The 23,067-nt window shown below is 42.5% G+C and overlaps 1 protein-coding gene across 1 annotated transcript in view; it reads right to left on the reverse strand.

The window, feature by feature from the left end:
* Nucleotides 1-3,009: 3,009 nt before the first annotated feature.
* LOC126161372 (tyrosine-protein kinase Dnt-like) overlaps nt 3,010-23,067 on the reverse strand; it is a 251,154-nt gene continuing 231,096 nt past the window's right edge. The window contains exons 10-12 of the mRNA XM_049917144.1: nt 20,273-20,432; nt 8,114-8,250; nt 3,010-5,222 (exon numbers count right to left, since the gene is read on the reverse strand). Coding sequence (XP_049773101.1) covers nt 5,111-5,222; nt 8,114-8,250; nt 20,273-20,432 — 409 coding nt within the window. The 3' untranslated portion in view covers nt 3,010-5,110. The remainder of the gene's footprint in view (nt 5,223-8,113; nt 8,251-20,272; nt 20,433-23,067) is intronic.

Consider the following 23,067-nt stretch of genomic DNA (forward strand, 5'->3'; position numbering starts at 1 on the left):
TTTCTTTTTCCGTATCTTCACGTTCCATTGCTGCAGCCATTTTACCTTGACTTCCATGCGACCCTCAGTTATTTCATTTCTAAGTATTTATGTTGCTGTATTTCTGTCATACCCTGAACATTTAAGTACTTTCTTGTTTCATCGATCAGTTGCAATATTTCTTCTGTTACCCTCGTTTTTTTCTCCAGTAATAGCTAATAGCTATGTTTTTCTTCCGAAAACCTGTGACTTCTATTTTTAGAGATGTGTACTCCTCTTAGAATGAATTATCTGCTGTGTTATTCTTTATCGTAGTATCCACATCTTTAGCGAATTTGAAACGCATCTTATGCTACCTCAGTACTTCAGTATCCCACCTCCTTCCACTTGGATTCCTCTGTACGTTTCTTTTAAACTTTAGCCTACTGTGCAACATTATGGCATTCTGATCTCCGTCTACATCTGCTTCTGGGTACGCCTTACAATCCAGTGTGTGAGTTCTGTATCTGTGTGTGACCATGTGATTCAGGTGGAACCTTCCCATGTCTTTGGCCCCTTTCCACGTATACTTTTTACTATTGTAATTCCTGAATAGAATATTCTCTGGCTGAAATTTATTGCAGGGCACAGTTGGTCTTTCTCCTCTCTCATTCCTACTATCTGGTCTATATTTTCCTGTTTCCCTTGTGTCTGCCTTTTCCCCTACAACCGCATTCGAATCTCCCACGATTATTAGAGTTTCACCTCTATTTACGTACTGAATTAGCCTGATACTCTTTGTCTGGTTCTTCACCTTCTGCCTGTGACGTCGGCTTGTTACCTGAACTATTGTTGTCGACGTTGGTCTGCTGTCGATTCTGATGAGAAGGCGACTGCAGGAGCGCTAATTTTGCGCTTTCGCAGGAGAACTGCTGTGAAGTTTGGAAGGTAGGTGGTGCGAAATCCCGGCTCACTGATTAAGAAAAAAAATTGTTGATGATAGGGGCACTCTTTTACTGTTTACAGTTTCTGATACTACTCTGTCAGGCTGTTGTGGCAGCTGACTTAGGGTCATGTTTTATAAAACATGTATCTGGCCTGATAAACATTGGTTAAATTTACTAATACAAGCTCAACGGTGTCGCCACTATATTTGTTGTCAATTGCCACGGTACTCGCACTAGACTGAGAGTGAACTATGTGGCTGGCCCATACTAATTGACATTAAAGTGGTTAGTGAATATGCTGCCCTATCATTGCTACCCCTGATGCTCTCTATCGAATTATTAAAGAATTATCAAGGCTTCCTGGTTGGATTAGAAATAAAGGATTCTTAAAATTCAAGAGAATGGTGTTTCAGTTTAAATCTCTGAATCCTTTTTCCTAAAAGGAGACAAGCTCCTATTCTTCACAAAAGTTTTAAAGGCAAACAAAATTTTACACAACATTTGTCCCAATACGTTTGACAATTACAAACTAACACATTACATTTTGAGAGAGGAAACACATATTTACTTCTCTCACATATTTCAAAAGCAATCACAGCTGCATTTATCTCTGCATACTCAGTGAACCAACACTCTTCAAGCTCCTAATGAAAGTTCATTCATACGGGCGTCACACTATTAGGACAGAACAGGAATTTACTTCATGAGCAGCGAGTAAGCTAGCCCCAATTGCACGCTCTCTGTCTCTCTCTCTCTCTCTTTCTCCAACCCTACACATACCACATGCAGTACAAAACTAGTTAAACTTGGTTAGCGAGATTCCGTGGAAAGGCAGTGCAAAGATAGGCCGATTGCACTTCCCTAGTGTTCCACCAATTAACCGAAATCTACCACCTGCTTTCCCCATAACTGAGCCTATGTGATCATTCTATTTCACACCCCCAACTATTTGTATGAGCTATTCGCTTCCAGCTGTGACCCATTGAAGTAATAGTCATGGAATACTACGTTCCTTTGTTTTGTAAGTGAACAATTTTATATTTCTTAACATTTAAAGCAAATTACCTATCTTTGCATCACGCTGTGGTCTTATGAAGGTCTGACTGAATATGTATGCAGATTATTTCAGACAGTATTACATCATAGATAACATCATATTCTGTGAAAATCGTCATTTTACTGTTAATATGGTCTCCAAGATCAATAATATACAATATGAACTGCAAGCATCCCTACACAGTTTTCTGGGGCATACCCAAAGTTACTTCTACATCTGAGGATGACCCTCCATCCAAGATGACATACTGTGTCCTCCCTACCAAAACGTCCTTAGTCCAGTCACAAATTTCACTTGATACTCCATATGATCGAACTTTTGACGGTAAGCGTTGGTGTGTCACTGATTCAAATGCATTTCGGAAATAAAGAAATACTGCGTCTACATGACTGCTTAGATGTGAGACAGGTGCGAGTTTTCGGAATTCATGTTGACTGTCAGGGAAGAGGTCATTCTGTTCAAGATACCTCATTATGTTTTAGGTCAGAGTATGTTGTAAGATCCTACAACAAATCAGTGTCAAGGATATTGGACAGTGGTCTGGTAGTTCACTTGTACTATCTTTCTTGTAAACAGGTGTGACCTGTTGTTTCTTCCAACTACTGGGAACCGTTATTGTTCAAGGGACCTACAGTAGATTATATCTAGAAGAGGGGCCAACTCAGCCGAAAATTCACTATAGAATCTGGCAGGGACTTCATCGGGCCCTGGAGCTCTGGGGGACAGAACTTCATACCCAAGATACAATGAACGGAGTTGCTATCTGCCCCTATACAAAGGTTCTGTACAACGTTCGATACTGTGCACCCCTTTGGCCTGTTTCTTCAGAATGTTGAGTCTTTCTCTACTGTATTTTCCTTGCGATTTCACAACGTACCTACTTACGTCAGCAATAGCTATATTTGCAACTGTTGTCTCATACTTTTGGGGCTACATTCTATAGCACACATCCAATATATGTTTATTAAGAACATGCTTCAACAAATAAATAAAAACTTTCAGTTTATTGATTTTAATTTAAATAAACTCATAATTTTGCAACAAGAAACAATTAGCGTTCAGAACAACGATAAATAAATTATACAACAAAGAAATACAGGATAATGCTTGAATGACAGAACTGATCTGAACAAGCTAGCACAATGTAAAATGTCTATAATAACATATTACAAATTGTATTGTACCTGATTTCTTGAACTGAACAATGATGTACATACAAACTAAATTATTCTACCAATATTACAACAGAGGTAGTCACATGCAGCGAGAGTCCACATACATACAGAATATAATTTGTAAAACAATATTCAAATCTCAATAAACATCAATGGGTGATAAGAATACAACGACGGTTACAAGAACACCAATCAGAATATTATAGTTCCAAAGTATATGTGTATATAGGCTAATTAAAAGCGAAATAGCCTCTAGACAGACAGATAGAAATCGATATATTCCGCATTAATTGAGAAGAGGTGCATTCCTGCAGTGCTTAGGGTGTTGTTGAGGTTATTTTATATAGAGGGTCTTTGGTGCTGACTTGCAACTGCAAACGAGAATGAACTTTCAGTATGTGATACCATTTCGCTTTGAACAACTAAGTCCATATGTTTTGCATTATACTTCACGCACAGATTTAATAACACCAAATAAGTCTAGCTGTAGTTACATTAACAATCAGACACAAATTTTTCGATATCATGCAATAAAAACTCCGAACATTACAATAAACTTCTGAATTATATGTTTAATATTCCGCATTAATGATTAACAAACGTTTACAGTAATTACATTACATTTTATGATACATTCCAACCAACAACCCTGTTATTCCTTAAACAAACTGCAAGTACTTGTAGGAGGGACGCTTAATAGTTATAAATCGAAAGAGACATAGGTGATACTGCTGGAGAAGGAGAGGCATTAAATCCTTCAACTCTGAAGGTAGCAGTAATGAATATTGTATGAAAAGAATTCGGTTATCTTTCTTAAGCCAAGGAGGAAATTTGAGCCACTAGTACAGATATATTATGCAAAGCACAGAAATACCAGTATTGAAAGATCCAAGTGGTTGACAGAAAAAATCGAGTGAGTAATAAACCGAAACACAAAGACAGTGAAAGATGAAGAGCTTGTTCCATTCTGTGAAGACTAATCTCAAGTTATTTGCGTTAATTTCTTCAGTGAAAAAGATACGTTGCTTCAAGTAAATGACCAGCTCAAGCATGCTTGCGACACATCGAGGGAAATAAAGGAAAAAACCTTGTTACAGTGTTGTCTGTCAGTGTTGTGAAATATCACTTCATGCTGTGTTGAAATAAATATATTTGAATAAATTTCTCTTTAAATATAAACTATACCATTGACTCTCCTTACGGGAATAAAACTAAACTATTGCACAAAATTAGGCCCATTCTGTTCCATAACATAATTATTTTTCATTACACAGTCGTAACGAATTCTAACAGTTCACTTAAAATTACACCCAAAAATATATGGCACATCTTTAAATATTGAGTCAGTTCTTAGCCTAGGACCTTAATTGATCTCAAATGCTTAATTTTCCATTACGACTCTTTCCGCTTCTAAAGGAGTAGCACATTCAGTAATTATGAGAAACATGTTCACATTTCGAAAGGGTGCTGCAGCACAAAATCAAAAGACCACATTGATATGAACATAATGAAATTGTTTGAATAAATATATTTTCATAAAAAAAGCCTTTTGTCTGCCATATATTTCTCTCAGGCAGTCCATGGAACAAGTCATCCTGCTAGATACGTGTCTCCCATTTCTTTAAACCATATACGTAGAACATCCAGTCTAGTGTGTTGGCTATCGCCTAACATTCTCAATATTTTTCCTTTTTTTTTAAATAGTCATTATCATAACAAAATCTACAAAAATACAAAATAGTTCGAATTATCACAAACATCACATTATCTGACTAACGGCTGCCTATACAAAATATCTCCTTACGGGAAATTTAATTAGATGTGTACAAGTGCAATACTTCCAGGCTTCAGTACGTTTTATTCATTACATGAAACGCCGACGTAGTGATGTCGCGAGCGCCTCTGCCGTCTGTACGCTCAAATCACGTGGCGCCGCACTCATTACAAAAATAGCTCTGCCGGTCGGCGTCTTCTTAGATGTACTGCCCTAGCGCCGTGTACAGCTCTTGCAAACAAGAGAGCATCTGGCTGAACGTGACGCGGTCCTCAGGTTTCGACAGCCAGCACCACGCCATCAAAGTGAACCTGCGAAATAGCAAGAGCGAAGATACACATGAGAGCCGTTCCATTAGACATTTGCTATCAAGCAAAACACAAGATCTGTAGAATAAAAAAGAGATGTGGAGGACAAGGGTTGAACGTCGTCCACGGGGTCATTAACGCTGGGGCACAATTTCATAGAGGATACGGACGAAAGTTTTCTGTCGTGTTGTTTTTAAGGGGGGACAATGATGAAATTGATCGAAAATGTCAATTTTTGAAAATAAATTTTTTTTGAAAATAAATCTTCAAAATTAATTCAGAAAAGTTTAATATATATAATCAAAGGATTTTATATGAAAATGAGTTACTTTCATGAAAAGCGTGGTACATAATTTCATTGCCATATCTCCAAAACCGTGGATTTGGTGTATTTTTGAAAAAGTGTGTGTTTTCCATCAACGTCCCCCCTTAAGGCACCTAACCCAGAAAATCCTTAATTGTAGCATCCTTTTGCTTGATAGAACGCTATAAGAGCAGTGATAATCAAAAGCTCTTAGTAGAAATTTCAGAGCAAGTTATGGCTGTTCACCAAGCCGTGGCACGAATCTGGATTTGGTAATTTTGTCACAAGTGCTCTTCACACTCAGCAGTCCGAACGCACCTCATGAAACACATCAATTCTCTTCTGCCATCACAAACTCATTCAGGAAGTAACTGTGGAATGCTTGAGTGAGACAGTCTCTCCACAATATTCTCTATCGCTCGCGAAGTATGAGATTATCTGAGACCTTAACGTCGCTTCACCAAAGTGCACAGTTCACTAGCACTAAGACCAGTTCCGCAGAATGCTCTGTATTCGTTTGTGAAAGTTAGAAACTTTTATGAATTACTCTAATTGTCCGTGATAAGACAAAACACTGAGCCAAGTGAGTCTCACACATCTGTCCCATGGACTACGTCTTTCTCCTAACGAAGTCTCTGGAAGAAACCTCATGAGAAACGAGTGAAAAATTCTATAACGTCCATGAGATGCACTCGTATTAACACATAGCAAATGTGCTACTGACCCCGCACTGCTATGGTCCTCGGAATTTCAGGACAGCCTATGCTACGTCAGAGTGTAAAACGGCCAGCAACCGTCAGTACTATGTGCCTATAATTCGACCAATGGGAGCAATACTTGTCCCCACAATGGTACAGTCTTGACACATTACTGCGCTGCCACCTGAGCAGGTTATGAACTAGGGGCACAAGACACAAAGTGACATTTAACCTTTTATTTCCGTGAATAGAGGTTTCCTTCTTGCTAAGTGAATGAAGCTACCAAAAATCATATGTGATGGTTAGTTAGTTTTATGCTCTTATGATTATCATGTTGGTCAGATAATGGTTCAAAGGTTAACGTGAATAGTGCCTGTAGATGCTTCAAAATAATAACTGAAAACTTCAGTACAGGTTGAACTGTCACACAATATGGAAGAATAATATTACGTTTAAAAATTGTGAGCACATATTTCTGACTAGAGGACCAGAAGTTCAAGAGTGTTACGGGCCGAGTGCAGTGTCGAAACAGCCTGGCTCAGGGGGTCAGTTTACATCGATACACACGAATAGTTTGTGTGTAGATTCGGCAAAAAGCGGTAACTTCACGTGTGTAATCTACAAAGCAGATACAAAAAAACTAATAGCTGTCATAACGTTAATATAGGAACACTAAGAAAAACGAATAGATGTCGTAACATTACTATAGGGACACTAAAATAGTATTACCATATACCAATGCATGGTTCCACAGCGATATGCACTGGTAAAACTGTCTCGAGCTTACAACCGCGTCATGTGCTTTAAAATGTACGAGCTCATGGCCGAGTCCTCCTCCGTCATTGTAACGTTCACAATTTGATGCTGGCCTAGTAGTACTCGGCTATCGAATTTTAAACCACTTGACGCTGTTGGAAGTCCGAGAGATTTTTACCAGTATTGACATGTATGCATATGCATAATAAAATCAGCAGTAAGATGCTGTTAACAACTTGCCGTGTCTTATTTTTATTTAGGGGAAAATAGTGTCAGGTGTACATATGATTAATTTTAGATATATTATCAAAATGAATGAATATCATGAGTGTACTTCATGTTGATGTGGATGCGTAAGTGCCTGGGGCTTTTGATGATAGAAATGATACTGGGCGATGTAAAACAAATAGTGATTTGGGTCACCTTACACAAGGAGCTGATATTGTAAGATCGATAAAAAAGAAAAACAACTAAGAGAATAACCTGGTTTAGACATGATCTAAGAATGGATGCTGATAGAACAGAAAATATTTATGAATTTAGGGCAATTGCAGACACAAAGAGGTGAATATAATGAATGCGATGGATAGACAACGTTGGAAAGGACATAGAGACCACAGAGGATGGAAAAGTATCGAAGGGGAGAGGATATAACGGAGGAAACTTGTTAAATAATATGACTCCCACATACGCCTCTAATCACCTGAGAAGAAGAATATTCTAACTATTCAGCTGTCGGTCAGAAACCCCCTTTAGTCTGAATAATAGTGTCTAGATAACAAATTTATTCGCTTTACGTGGCTGGTTTGAGCCACCTTTAGGTTTAAAAACTAACTTCAGAAACTTTTACTTGTCGTCAATAGTTGAAGCAAAGAGTTTTTAGATATGAGAGATGCCTGTGCTGGCTCAAAACGGTCACTGGAAACGAAGAAATTCGTTATCTGGATTGCGCTCTTTAGACGATTTGCATATATATGTGACTAAGGTACCTCCACGGGAGCTAATGCGGTATTTTAATCGTCCCTTCTGTTTTAAAGTTCGCGTTAATCCCCTGCAGATTTCTAAACTGGATATTAAACGCTAACAGCCCAAGATAGGTGGAAGTTGGGCGTATGTGGAGGTAAGGGGCCACTCACAGCTCGTCCGGACAGTTGAGCGGCTGCGACAGGCGGTAGCCGTCCCTCAGATAGGCGCTCATCTCGAAGGGGTCCACCTCCACGTACGGCTGCTGGCCCAGCGTCGTCAGCTCCCACAGAAGCACGCCGAACGCCCACTGCAGCAGCAACAACAACAACAAAAAGGTGGTGAGTGCACAATAGTGGTTTTCCCTCTTTGTTAACCACTCCAAGTTGGGCTGGACGCAGTTCGTCTTATAATAAAACAAAATATTTGATCTTGTGAAAATTCGCAAATGAGGAACGTACTTATAGAGTAATAATCCGCTTCAGTTGCTAGTAACTTTCTTAATTTATTCCACGACCGGTTTCGAAGCTTAAAGCTTCATCTTCAGGTGCCACCAAATAGTTGTGACAACATAAATGAACGGAAGTGGAGCCAGTCAATCATTGGGGATTAAATCCAAGTTCAACAAACGAATGGGAGCGTAGGACCTGCAACCACAATGCCTACCTGGACAGTACGATGCACGTTTGTTGAACGTGGGTGTGATTCCCAGTGATTCACTGGCCCGATCATTACACATTTATGTTTTCATAATCATTTAACCCTCGAAACGGGTAGTGGAATAAATTACGAAAATTACTAGCAACTGATACGGATTTTTACTGTTTAAATATTTACAATAATAATTTATTGATACGTAGGTCGACTTTTCCCAAGGTACAGCAGTTGACAGATACAGAAAGGTATTGTAACTTGCGAATTAACAGTCTCCTACACTTTCCCTATGCACCACGTAACGTACAACCGAGACAAAACATTATGACCATCTGCTTACCGGGAGGTTGCGGACAAGTCTGATGAAAGATATGGGGTTCTTCTTTTACATAATTCGCATCCATAAAGTACATCTGTTAAAGAATTTTTTAATTGTCAAAGTGTTTTAGAAGCTACAGAATGTTGAATGGAACCGTGCGCCGGATTTCTGTCCAATGAAAACCTGCTTAAAATATGCACGGATGACAGTACATGAAATGACATCTACATCTACATGGGTACTATGCAAATAACATTTAAGTCCCAGGCAGAGGGAACGAACCACCTTCGCCTTAACATTTCCCTATTATTCCAATATCGCTCAGCACGCGGAAAGAACGAACATCTATATCTTTCCGTACGAGTTCTGATTTCCCTTACTTTATCGTGGTGATCGTTTCTGTCTATGTAGGTTTGTGTCAATAAAATATTTTCGCATTCGGAGGTGAAAGTTGGTGATTGGAATTTTGTGAGAAGATTTCGTCACAGTGAAAAACGCCTTTCCTTTAATGGTTACCAGCCCAAATCCTACATCATTTCAGTGACGCTCTCCCATTATTAGTGGTAATACAAAACTTGCTGCCCTTCTTTTCGATGTACTCCGTCGGTCAAATCTGGTAAGGATCCCGCAGCGCGCAGCAGTATTCTAAAAGAAGACGGAAAAGCGTAGTGTAGGCAGTCTCCTTAGTAGATCTGTTACATTTTCTAAGTCTCCTGCCATAAAACGCAGTCTTTGGTTAGCCTTCCCCACAACATATTCTATGTGTTCCATCCAATTTCAGTCGTTCGTAATTGTAATTCCTGGGTATTTAGTTCATTTTACGGCCTCTAGATTTGACTGATGTACCATGTACCGAAGTTTAACGAATTCCTTTCAGTACTCATGTGGATGACCTCACACTTTTGGTTGTTTAGGGCCAACTGCCAGTTTTGCACCATTCAGATATCTTTTTCTAAATCGTTTTGCAATTTGTTTTGATCTTCTGATTACTTTATTAGTCAATAAACGACAGTATCATCTGCAACAACCTAAGACGTCTGCTCAGATTGTATGCTAAATCGTTTATACAGGGTGTTACAAAAAGGTACGGCCAAACTTTCAGGAAACATTCCTCACACACAAATAAAGAAAAGATGTTATGTGGACATGTGTCCGGAAACGATTACTTTCCATGTTAGATCTCATTGTATTGCTTCTCTTCAAATCACATTAATCATGGAATGGAAACACATAGCAACAGAAAGTACCAGCGTGACTTCAAACACTTTGTTACAGGAAATGTTCAAAATGTCCTCCGTTAGCGAGGATACATGCATCCGCCCTCCGTTGCATGGAATCCCTGACGCGCTGATGCAGCCCTGGAGAATGGCGTATTGTATCACAGGCGTCCACAATATGAGCACGAAGAGTCTCTACATTTAGTAGCGGGGTTGCGTAGACAAGAGCTTTCAAATGCCCCCATAAATGAAAGTCAAGAGGGTTGAGGTCAGGAGGGCGTGGAGGCCATGGAATTGGTCCGCCTCTACCAATCCATCGGTCACCGAATGGAAGCGTACGAACACTTCGACTGAAATGTGCAGGAGCTCCATCGTGCATGAACCACATGTTGTGTCGTACTTGTAAAGGCACATGTTCTAGCAGCACAGGTAGAGTATCCCGTATGAAATCATGATAACGTGCTCCATTGAGAGTAGGTGGACGAAACTAAAATGAGCTCTAACATGGAAATTAAGCGTTTCCTGACACATGTCTACATAACATCTTTTCTTTATTTGTGTGTGAGGAATGTTTCCTGAAAGTTTGGCCGTACCTTTTTGTAACACCCTGTATACATAAGGAACAGCAAAGGGCCGATAACACTAACTTGTGGAACGCCATAAATCACTTCTGTTTTACTCGATGACCTTCCTCAATTACTACGAACTGTGACCTCTCTGACTGGGAGTCACAAATCCAGTCACATAACGAAGACGATATTCCATAAGCACGCAATTTCACTACAAGCCGCTTGTGTGGTACAGTATCAAAAGCCTTCCGGAAATCCAGAAATACGGAATCAATCTCAAATCCCTTGTTAATAGCACTCACCGCTTCATGCGACTAAAGAGCTAGTTGTGTTTCACAAGAATGATGTTTTCTAAATCCATGTTGACTGCGTGTCAATAGACCATTTTCTTGGAAGTAATTCATAATGTTCGAACACAATATATGTTCCAGAATCCTGCTGCATATCGACGTTAATGATACGAGCCTGTAAGTAAGTGGATTACTCCTACTACCTTTCTGGAATATTGGTGTGACCTGTGCAAGTTTCCAGTCTTTGGGTACGGATCTTTCGTCGAGCGTACGGTTGTATTCGATTGTTAAGTATGGAGCTAATGCATAGCATACTCTGAAAAGATCGTAATTGGTATACAGTCTACACCAGAAGACTTGCTTTTATTAAATGATTTAAGTTGCTTCACTTCTCCGAGGATATTACTCATGTTGTCAGCTGTTCTTGATTCGAATTCTGGCATTTCGGAAGGCTGTGTTTAGTAATTCTGCTTTGGCAGCACTCTTTTCGATAGTATCTCCATAGCTATCGCTCACAGAAGGCATTGATTGTTCATTGTCCCTAACATACTTCACACACGACCAGAATCTCTTTGGATTTTCTGCCAGATTTCGACACAAAGTTTCGTTGTGGAAACTGTTATAAGCATCTCGCATTGAATTCCGTGCTAAATTTCGAGATTCTGTAAAAGATCATCAATCTTGGGGTTTTGCACCTGTTTAAATCTGGCATGTTTGTTTCCTTGTTTCTGCAACAGTGTTGTGACACGTTTTGTGTACCAACGAGGAGTAGCTCCGTCGTTTGTTAATTTATTTGGTATAAATCTCTCAGTTGCTGCCGATACTATTTCTTTGAATTCAAGCCATATCTGGTCTACACTTATATTATTAATGTGGAAGGAGTGGAGATTGTCTCTCAGGAAGGCGTAAAGTGAATTTTTATCTGCTTTTCTGAATAGGTATAACCTAAAAACCCGCACATTCCACGGCACACAGCACCTGATACCCATGTAGCCGCCCCCTGCGTATAGTGGACACTGACCTATCCAGCGGAACCCGAAACCCAACCACCCTTTGGCGCAAGTCGAGGAATCTGCAGCCTATACGATCGCAGAATCGTCTGATCCTCTGATTCAGACCCTCCACTCGGCTCTGTACCATAGGTCAGCAGTCGGTCCTATCGACTATGCCGCAAACTGTCAGCTCTGCTTTCATCTTGCAAGCAAGACTGGCAGCTTTTACCACTTCTGTTAGCCGCTCGAAGCCAAAGAGAATATCTTCTGATTCAAATTGACACACATCATAGGTGCCGACGTGAGTAACCACCTGCAGTTGACTGCACCCTGTGCTCTTCATGTATCGGGGATGCCACGTTCCACATCAGGAATGACTTCACCCGATAAGTACATGGAGTGCTCATTGGTTTTATTTCCCTTCTTGGCAGCCATGTCCCTAAGGGGCCCCATAACATACCTAACGTTAGAGCTTCCAACTATCAATAATCCCACCCTCTGTGACTGTCCGGATCTTGCAGGCTGAGAGGTTTCCACGCAAACAGGACAGGCGACATCGTCTGTCTCAGCGACAGTGTCAGCCACAGACAGCACCTGCAACTTGTTTGTCAGACAAACTGGGGAGGCCTTACGTGCGGCCATCTGGGAAGTCTTCCGCCGCCTGCTACGCCCCGGGGCGATCTCCCACTCGACCACAGGTGAGGGGTCAACCTCAATGCGAGCAATAACTAGCTACCGGTGAGGACCGATCGGAGGACTCGGGCGTGCTGGACGTCCGTTGGATCCCCACGGCCGGTCCACAAGAGTGGTGCCCATCTACTGCAGCCTCAAGCTGTGTAACCGAAGCCATCACAGTCTGAAGCTGAGAGCGAAGTGTCAGCAACTCGGCTCGCATCCACAAACAACAATGTGTCCATAAGAATGGAGAAAACTAAACTATGAAGATGAACGGACTATTGGCACGTGCTGCGCAACTCTACTGTGCATCCTGACGAAAACACAGGAACTGTGCCTAATAAGTTAGATTAATACGCAGAGATTCAGAAACCCAACTACCAAAGCACTCAGATGAAAAATAAATAATTCGCCCCTGATTTGGAACTCGTAATATGTCAGAAAGTCCGTTTACTTTCCGACGCAAACGAAAACGAGAGAACTGTGGCTATTACACTCCTGGAAATTGAAATAAGAACACCGTGAATTCATTGTCCCAGGAAGGGGAAACTTTATTGACACATTCCTGGGGTCAGATACATCACATGATCACACTGACAGAACCACAGGCACATAGACACAGGCAACAGAGCATGCACAATGTCGGCACTAGTACAGTGTATATCCACCTTTCGCAGCAATGCAGGCTGCTATTCTCCCATGGAGACGATCGTAGAGATGCTGGATGTAGTCCTGTGGAACGGCTTGCCATGCTATTTCCACCTGGCGCCTCAGTTGGACCAGCGTTCGTGCTGGACGTGCAGACCGCGTGAGACGATGCTTCATCCAGTCCCAAACATGCTCAATGGGGCACAGATCCGGAGATCTTGCTGGCCAGGGTAGTTGACTTACACCTTCTAGAGCACGTTGGGTGGCACGGGATACATGCGGACGTGCATTGTCCTGTTGGAACAGCAAGTTCCCTTGCCGGTCTAGGAATGGTAGAACGATGGGTTCGATGACGGTTTGGATGTACCGTGCACTATTCAGTGTCCCCTCGACGATCACCAGTGGTGTACGGCCAGTGTAGGAGATCGCTCCCCACACCATGATGCCGGGTGCTGGCCCTGTGTGCCTCGGTCGTATGCAGTCCTGATTGTGGCGCTTACCTGCACGGCGCCAAACACGCATACGACCATCATTGGCACCAAGGCAGAAGCGACTCTCATCGCTGAAGACGACACGTCTCCATTCGTCCCTCCATTCACGCCTGTCGCGACACCACTGGAGGCGGGCTGCACGATGTTGGGGCGTGAGCGGAAGACGGCCTAACGGTGTGCGGGACCGTAGCCCAGCTTCATTGAGATGGTTGCGAATGGTCCTCGCCGATACCCCAGGAGCAACAGTGTCACTAATTTGCTGGGAAGTGGCGGTGCGGTCCCCTACGGCACTGCGTAGGATCCTACGGTCTTGGCGTGCATCCGTGCGTCGCTGCGGTCCGGTCCCAGGTCGACGGGCACGTGCACCTTCCGCCGACCACTGGCGACAACATCGATGTACTGTGGAGACCTCACGCCCCACATGTTGAGCAATTCGGCGGTACGTCCACCCGGCCTCCCGCATGCCCACTATACGCCCTCGCTCAAAGTCCGTCAACTGCTCATACGGTTCACGTCCACGCTGTCGCGGCATGCTACCAGTGTTAAAGACTGCGATGGAGCTCCGTATGCCACGGCAAACTGGCTGACACTGACGGCGGCGGTGCACAAATGCTGCGCAGCTAGCGCCATTCGACGGCCAACACCGCGGTTCCTGGTGTGTCCGCTGTGCCGTGCGTGTGATCATTGCTTGTACAGCCCTCTCGCAGTGTCCGGAGCAAGTATGGTGGGTCTGACACACCGGTGTCAATGTGTTCTTTTTTCCATTTCCAGGAGTGTAGATATTAAATAAACACGCAGAACCTCAAGAAACTAAACCGTTGAAGCACACAGATGATATTATAAAATTCGCTCATGGTTAGGAACTCGTGAAAGTCCGAAAATCGGTTACTTTCCTGTTGCCGCGTGTGTTTAGGTCAGCTACTGCTGCCCGACTGACAACGAGAACTTTGCGCACGCGTTTGGAAACTGGTACCGAAACTTCTCCATTGGCGGGCAAAAACTGTTGCAATAACGGCGTACACTGCTGCAGGTATAGTCAACGAAAGTTATTTATCTATTTCGAAGACCATTAACTTGTTGGAAATAGTCTCAGGGACGAACAGAAAAAACTTCGCAGAGTTATTTGACAGGAAACAAGTGGCCGCCGCGAAGAAAGGAATGTCTCAGTTGGTTAACAGAATCTGGACGGAAAAAACATTGCTCCAAATTTCGAACCAGAGTATGTGTGAGAACGAGGAGGGATGCCTCTATGGTTCTGGCATCGCAGATTGACCCTAAGTTTTGGAACTACTTTTTTTTATTACCCAAAGTTCAAACACGTTTTTTTGGAAACAACGTTTTCCAGCCCGCGAAGCTCTATAGACACTCGACAGAGTAATCCATTCACTTGACTTGTTAAGTGAAATATACTAAAATGTACTGGGCCATAGTGACAGCTTTTTTTATTCGCATTTTAAATGTATATTTTAAACAATCGAATTTAGAAAAACGTGAGAAGTAAATGACACGTTTTTCACATAGTGGGCGTTTCTATTCTTTGAGGCCTTTTCTAAAGCCACGTTGTGATGCCTGCCCTCCAGAATTTATGCTAATTTAATACTCGTCTATTTTGTGGCTTTCAGGAACAGCCACGAATCTGTACAATGCTTTACGCAAACCAACGCGCCGCGAGGCGCATACTTTGGCAAAGGCGGCAGCCGCCATTTTTAATTTGTTGTCCGACCTAAAAATTTTTCCAACGAGAATGTATGGCTAATAAAGTGATAAAACCCCTATTTTAGTAAAACCATTCCTAATATGAAAAAAATTCCAAACTTCACCCATTTTTCGTCCCTCTTGACTAGAGGTTCCACTTTACGGCTTATCGATCAGGACACACAACACACACAATTTACGAGGTTTGTGTGCGAGAAGCTGGTACCCGATAGCGCCGCAGCTGGGTAACATCGGGTCCATGTCGGCAAATCTTGTAGCCAACACCTCAAAGCGAGTTCAGTATCAACCTTCTCAAACTACTGTTGGTCGATTATGGCATTACGACACGGACTACTATAAGATGTTATCACCGTGAAGGAAGACAAGCACGAAGAGAAGCAGGTAGTCCGCAATAAAGTTCACGTAGTTCATAGCTGTGACGTTGCCTTCTTTTCCTAGAAGGCCCACAGCTTAACAAGGTCCACCGAGCTGCGTCAGTAGCGCGGTGCAAATTCCGAGAAGCCAATTGCCTGGATGATGGTGAATCCGGACACGAACATTGACCTGGTGTAACAAGAAACGTGATTCATTTCACTAAAGGACAAATCGCCACTGATCCACGGTCTAATGCCGATGATGATGAGCTCATTGCAACTGTAGTATGCCAGCATGGTAACATGCAGGGGTGGTCTGCAGCAGAGCCCCATGTTCAACAAATCACGCCGACTTGCTTCCTTCGAAACAATTGTGCCTTCACTAGCACTGACCTCAGCTGCCAGATCCGCCACATATCGCTGCTTTTCCTACAATAATTCGTGACACGGTCACTTGTGCGGTGATAGGTGTCATCCAAAGCATAAACGATTTCTGAATGGCCACTGGAACCTGTTTGTCCTATCAGACTTTAAGGAACAGGTTACGGGAAAGGACGTTAGGACCTCGACGTCCTGATGGAGGACCCCTCTTGACACGCCCGCCTTCAGTTCTGCCGTTCCCATGCCAACTGACAACTTCGCCACTGGCGAAACGTGTTATTCACAGAAATTTCCTCTGATGTAAGGTGACACCCGTGTCCATGTGTGGAGAGACCCTGGTGAGCCGTTCATACAAAATATTGTCCATAAAACTGACAGATTAGGGCAACCTTCCGTGATGGTGTGGGGAAGCATCAGTGGTGACTGTCATACGGATCTTGTCGCTTTACCGCCAGTCAGTACATCCAACAGAATGTCAAATGAAGCACCTTTCAGTCGTCTAATTTCCAATCCTATTTTATCTGGCTAAAAATTCAGCGTTTTACTACTCCATCATCAAGCCCCTGACCGACGTGTAGGATACGGTCAAAACAGGGGGCCAGAACGGAGGTAGAATGCTCTTACGCCTCAGTCAGGGGCCTGAAAAACGCCGAAAGCGGTAAGGTAATATAATAAGTTTGAAAATTAGACGACTAAAAGATGTTTGATTCAACATTTTTAGCGAACAGCTGACTCTAGCAACCATCTCTAAAAATATGAATATACAGGTACATCTAACAGATCCTAATAGACCATGTAGTGGCTACGCATGCGTTGGTGGCCATGACTTCCTTCTGACACACGATAATGCTAGGGACCCCGTGGCGGGCGATGCAAGAACTCTCAAGGGAGGAAAGGGTTGCTACAGGGTGACGTGCGTAGATTTATAAGAAACATGCCACGTAGGCATTATTCGTTTCTAAAAGCTCACGGAGGGCACACATGTTATTCAAGCACTCAGAGTCAAATGGATAGCACCCAGTATGACTAGATTAACGATAGTTTCCACTTTCTGCCGGATATTTCAGTTCTTGCCACGTAAATAAAATAGGATGTTAATAATGGTTTGTAGTGTACGTAAGTTTTGAAAGAGTGAAAGAGAAAGGTGTAATTCGGTAACGTACCCCGTCCTCCATCATTGCTCAGTGGAGTATGGAAGACTCCCAAAAATGTGTCCACTAATTATTTAGAGCAACGTAACGGTCGTGTTATTGCTCAATAGACTATACCGGACCCTCAATGTCATGAACCTCTAATTCTTCTGAGCAGTGTATTTCGAGGTGCTTAAGGCATTACACAAAGTGCCGATCTATGCATTATGTACAAAGACCCTAAATCTATGCCTGAGCGTTCGTCAAAGCAGGAATGTAGGCATTTCTGTTAACACGGCTGTTGTGTCATCGAAGATGGGAGTATCCACGGCATACTGTTCATGGGGGCCGTTAACACTTCGTCTCCGAAAATGTTGAAATAAGTATCCTGGCTCTTGTTCACGGTAACCTGAGTGCGTGGCACCAAGTTATGCTATGAAGGAGTTCTGAACACACACGTACAGTCGCTTACACGTCTCACATGCAGTCTTTGTATTAGCCATTTTGCATCTTTCGAAGAGAGGCGGTAACGGCTACTTCTCAGAGCAAACAAACACGCCCCAAGTACTCCACTGTCCAGTTCCAGTATCGTTTTGACCGTTGACGACGAGCGGCTTTGTTTGCCGCTGTATGAAATGGCCTTTTCGAGATTCCCTCTTCTAAATATGCACTGCATGCAATTTTATTTCGCAGTGTTTCTTTGTAAATTTGTTGAGATTGACCGGCACTCAGAGACCGCAGTATTGCCAGCCGAACTGCAAAAAATATCATTGACAAGGTCGTCCCCGATCGCTGTCGGTTAGGATCGTTTTACGACCACTGGTCTTATGCTGTGTTATCGTGGGTGGGAGTGGTACAGCTTTCCTTGTACACACGTTAAATAGGCCACGTTGATAAACCAAAAAATCGGGCAATTTCATTCTCGGTGTGGCCATTGGCACGTCCAAACAGAGTATCTCACTCTAGACATTCTGCCAAGTACTCGCGTCAATTTATCTTCTATATGGAAAATAGCCGTAAAAGGACTGGATGATGGGACATGTGTTGTGTTCTACGCATACACCCACTATTTACGGCGGTGGTGGAGGATCATCAGATCAAGAAATACCAGTTATGCACCATCTATAGTGCTACACTGATCAGTGCGATTATTTAAGAAGATGAAAAAAATGTGTCCTGGGAACTTATCTGAGAAAGTGAATTACACACATCTAGTACTGAGCTCTGCCTATTAAACATAAGTAAATCCACGTCTAACGGAACCAGCCGTGGATATGACTTTACAGCAAGCTTAGCTTCGACAGTTCAGCATAAACTGTTTCCTCAATCTAATGTAGCCAGTAACTGAGCTCTTTATTCTAACTAGTACTGGCAGCGGCACGTACGAGGCTTAACCACAAAGCGATGTCTCCTTCTTTTTCTGTTTTTATTTTACAAGAAAATTAAATGTGTTATCCAGAGAATGAAAGCTACAATATATGCGATTAATTCGTCGTTTTTTTTATGTAATAATCATCTTTGTTCACAGTTGTTTTCCAGCTTGACACAAGATCACGTGTATCTGTGCGCTGCTACCTCAGCCACTGGCGTACGGAATTTTTCAGCGTCTCCACATCTTCAGAGTGATGGCTCCGATGAGTATCTTTGAGTGGGCCGAAGAGAAAGAAGTCTGATTTGATGCAATTGAAGACGGTCAACATTTTTGGTGCCCAGCGTGTATAAATCTTGGAGTAGCCTACGTTTTCGTTACTGTCTTATTGCACTGCCTTTACAGTCAGCTAGTTCGTGACACATTGCATCTGTTGTTATCGAGCGGTCGTCAGGAATAGTTCGGTCGACACGCTTACGTAAAGTCTCTGCAGCCCCTGGTAGGCCGCTGACCCGCCACCTTTGTTTGCGCTTCATTTTCTCTACAGCGACGATCGCATCATCTAACGATTGTAACATGTCAACATATCTTCTTCAGCCTATGTGAATGTAGAATGGAATTAAGTCACAGAATGCTCTCGCATACGTGCGTGAATGTCAGCAATTTTCTAAACTTATACACTGCGGCCAGCTATCGATGTAGGACGCTGTTGCTCTCGTCGACTGTAGAAGGAGATTTGCAGTGGTACGCCAGTTACTGAACTACCACTTTATTGAAGGAGAAAAAAGTAATCTGAAGCATTACTTTCTGAGTGTCCCCTGCAATGTTGATACACGCGCTACCCGGCGTTCGTCGCTGTTTGCGGAGTTAAGTTCGTTGGTCCTAAGTGGTGCATTTGGTATCCACTGCTTCCGGGTAAATTTTGGTCGATTGTGTGCTTTAACTGGTCTGGCAGACGCAATGCTGCACGCCGACTGAACCACACCTCCAGTGGTTCTGGACTACAAGCGCCCTCCGTTGTGCCATTTTAGATGAGCGGGGCGGCTACACAGTCCATTCGCACTTGGAGCCTATTTACTTCGTATTGCTGTACAGACACTGCCTAACTGTGGCTCCAACATCATCATTTCTTCTCTGGGTCAGAGAGCCCCATCCCTGTTGTCACTAAGAGCTGTACTTACTTCTTGCTGCTTTATCTGCAGTGAGTCTTCGTTCGCTTGGAGAAATACAAGTTAAGTAAATCTTCTGTTTGCTGTGTTCACTTGTAGACTAATCGTTTCTGTCCAGTCCCGCTTTCCTACGATAACCGTCGCCACATCACTCTGTAGCTCCTGTCTTCTCACCGGTGTGAATTAAGTCGTACGCAATAGATTTTCGTCCCAAATCCTTCTCTTATTATTATTATTATTATTATTATTGGAATTTACTACATCTGATATATTCGCTTCCATAATGTGGAACGAATGCCAGTAACTTGTGTAGGCTACAATTAATATCCAAAACACAAAATTTGCTTGGTGATACATACCACGTCGGAGGCGGCGCTGAACTGCTTGTGCACGAGACTCTCAATTGCGAGCCACTTGATAGGACGGTTCTCGTTGTCTCCGAGGCAGTAGTAGTCCGTAGGGAACAGGTCCCGCGACAGCGCGTTGTCTGTGAGGCGCACGCGCAGCTTCTCGTCCAGTCTGCAGGCAGAAAAGGCAGGGGGCGGCTTAACACCAGCAGTGCCGCACAAAGACTCATGAAGGTTCAGGCTTTCGACATCAGGTTGTGTTTATTTCCAGTTTACTTTTATTTTATTTTCTACGTCGTATCGGCTGTGTAAACATTTTCAAGTAAAACATTCAACTTGTTAGCTACTTAGGTTAAGGGTTTCCATGGGCCACAGCTGACAGATTAAACATTTTACTTTAATATACACACGCAGCTGAAACGCTGCAGTACTCAAAATAAAAATAAAACACAAATATAGAACAGCAGATGTAGCAACGTCTTTCTTCCAAAAAGTTTATCACGACTTTGACCTCGTTACAACTAATTTTTTTTACTCAGGAAGATGAAATGTTAGGAACAATAGGCACAGCAGGTTCACTGTTTTGATCCTATTTGAGAAACGGGAAGCATGGTGTATCATTTACAGTTTTTCACTCAGGATTTCAAGCCGTAAGACGGGCTGTACCACAAGGTTCAAGTCTAGGTCTTCGGTTTTCCTACTGATAATGTAGTGGAGCTTAAGACTGAATTGAATAACTTTTACGTTGGGCGATTCCTTCAACGCCATTGAAAAATATCTTCACGGAAACTCTTAAATGTAATTTTTTTATTTAATTTATAATGATAATTAGCACTTAAATACCGCACTGTTCATTAATTTCACTGTTAAATAATTTCATTGTATTGCACCTAAATTACGTACATCATATGTAGATGTTCGAGGTCTTTCCACATCCAAGCGCAATTCCTCGTAAAATCCATGAACAAATGGAATCGTTTCCACAAAAAAATGTTGGTCTAATACCGAGTCTGTTAAACTATATGCAGCTGGCACCCTACAACTCGTTAATATTCAACTTCAGTCCTAGGTATAGTGCCGTCTGCAGACTAACGATGCTCCCTTAATTGCTTTTTAGGTATCTATGGAAATATGACACAAGAGCACTGGGAATTGGTTGTTACTGCGTACGAAGATTACTCAGTTATACTAACACATTTTAATATTACTGTATTAACGTATCTCTATTTTTAATGACACAGGATAACTTTTATCGTGCCGCAGTAAGAACGTTACCATACAAGCTGGTGTAAGAACCTTGTGTGAGTCGTTTGCATTATCTTAACGGCGTTTTGTAGCCAAAAGAGTGGGGAACAATAGGGTGTACAGAAAGCCTGACTAAAACCGACCTTCTTTCAAAAAAAGTGTTGCATTAATTATTAAACACCCCTCGTAAATGGAGATTTGAGTCTGCATCTGCTGTCTTTATTTTCTGCTTATGACGTCAGGATCTGAACTATTGTGGTTTGCTATCGATTCTGGTTTTATACTAAACTGTATAATTTTTATCAGTGAACAAACAAGGGAGTTTCATGTGCGACGCAGGCCCCAGTATTCCCAGCGCTGCGTGGTAACCAGTCTTTATGAGAAGTTACGGTTTGCTATACAAAGATCTAGTAATGATTCGTGTTGTCATAACTGTTTTCACATCGTTTTGAGCCTCTTGAAGAAACTGATTTTGTGAATTCCACTATCGAACGTTCGCTGAGGTCGCGTACGCCTTTGAATGTAAAAAAATAAATAAATATATAAATAAATAAAAATACATAAATAAAAAAATACTTCGTTAAGTTTGGTTTTGGGCATATTAAGTTACTGATACAGGAAACTTAAGTCCTAAATGACATCGTAATTCCCTGACCACCTTCTCTAGACGCTAGTAGTTTGTTGGTGCAGATAAAACCATTGCTACCTGACACAATCCGAGATACAAGCTACAGAACATGCGGCGATCTACACATGGCTCTGCTATATCGATTCAGGAGCAAGATCGCAGGAAGTGCTTCCACCCTAAAACATTATGTGAAACCTTGCATTTAAATGACAATCTGGTTTTCATTCTAGTAGCAGAGAGTAAGCTAGACACTTACGTCTGTATCGTAATCTTCTACTATCGCTGTTACATCCGTTTGTGTTTCATTTCGTGCAGTTATTATTATTGTTATTATTATTACTATTACTACGTTACATTACTCACTACCGAAACTCTTCAGAGAGTACACTACCGGATAAAAGTTGGTACACCTGGAAAGACAACATCTATATTGATCCTATAACGGGATATGCCACCTGACGTATGACAATGTTTTCAACGTCGTTCGCGACCTGATAACGTAGCGGCATATCTACCAGTGTGCTATTTGTGCCTGTCCTTTAATAGGGAATTCTCGCAGCGAGAAGGCTCAGTGTGACGCATAGGTGTGAAGCATGCAGGAAACCATGCCACAAATACGAACTCGTGCTTCCTACAACAAACTGAGCGAGTCTGAAAGAGATCAAATTGTGGCCCTCCGAGTGGCGACATGGTCCTTTCGGAGAATTGGGGTAGAGGTTGGACGTGATGTGTCAGTTGTGCCACGATCCTGGTATCAATGGTCACACGAACACACGCTAATATTCTCTGCCCGTAGACGAGGTTCTGGACTCCCAGACAGCACAGACGCTCGCCAAAATTGTCGCATCGTAAAGGCAGGAGTGGCAGATGGTACAGCTACCATAGCGCAGATAAGAGAGCTCGTGATCTCTGACGTGTCAGCACCTACTGTTGC

Source organism: Schistocerca cancellata, chromosome 1 (assembly GCF_023864275.1).
Source record: "Schistocerca cancellata isolate TAMUIC-IGC-003103 chromosome 1, iqSchCanc2.1, whole genome shotgun sequence".
Taxonomy (NCBI): domain Eukaryota; kingdom Metazoa; phylum Arthropoda; class Insecta; order Orthoptera; family Acrididae; genus Schistocerca; species Schistocerca cancellata.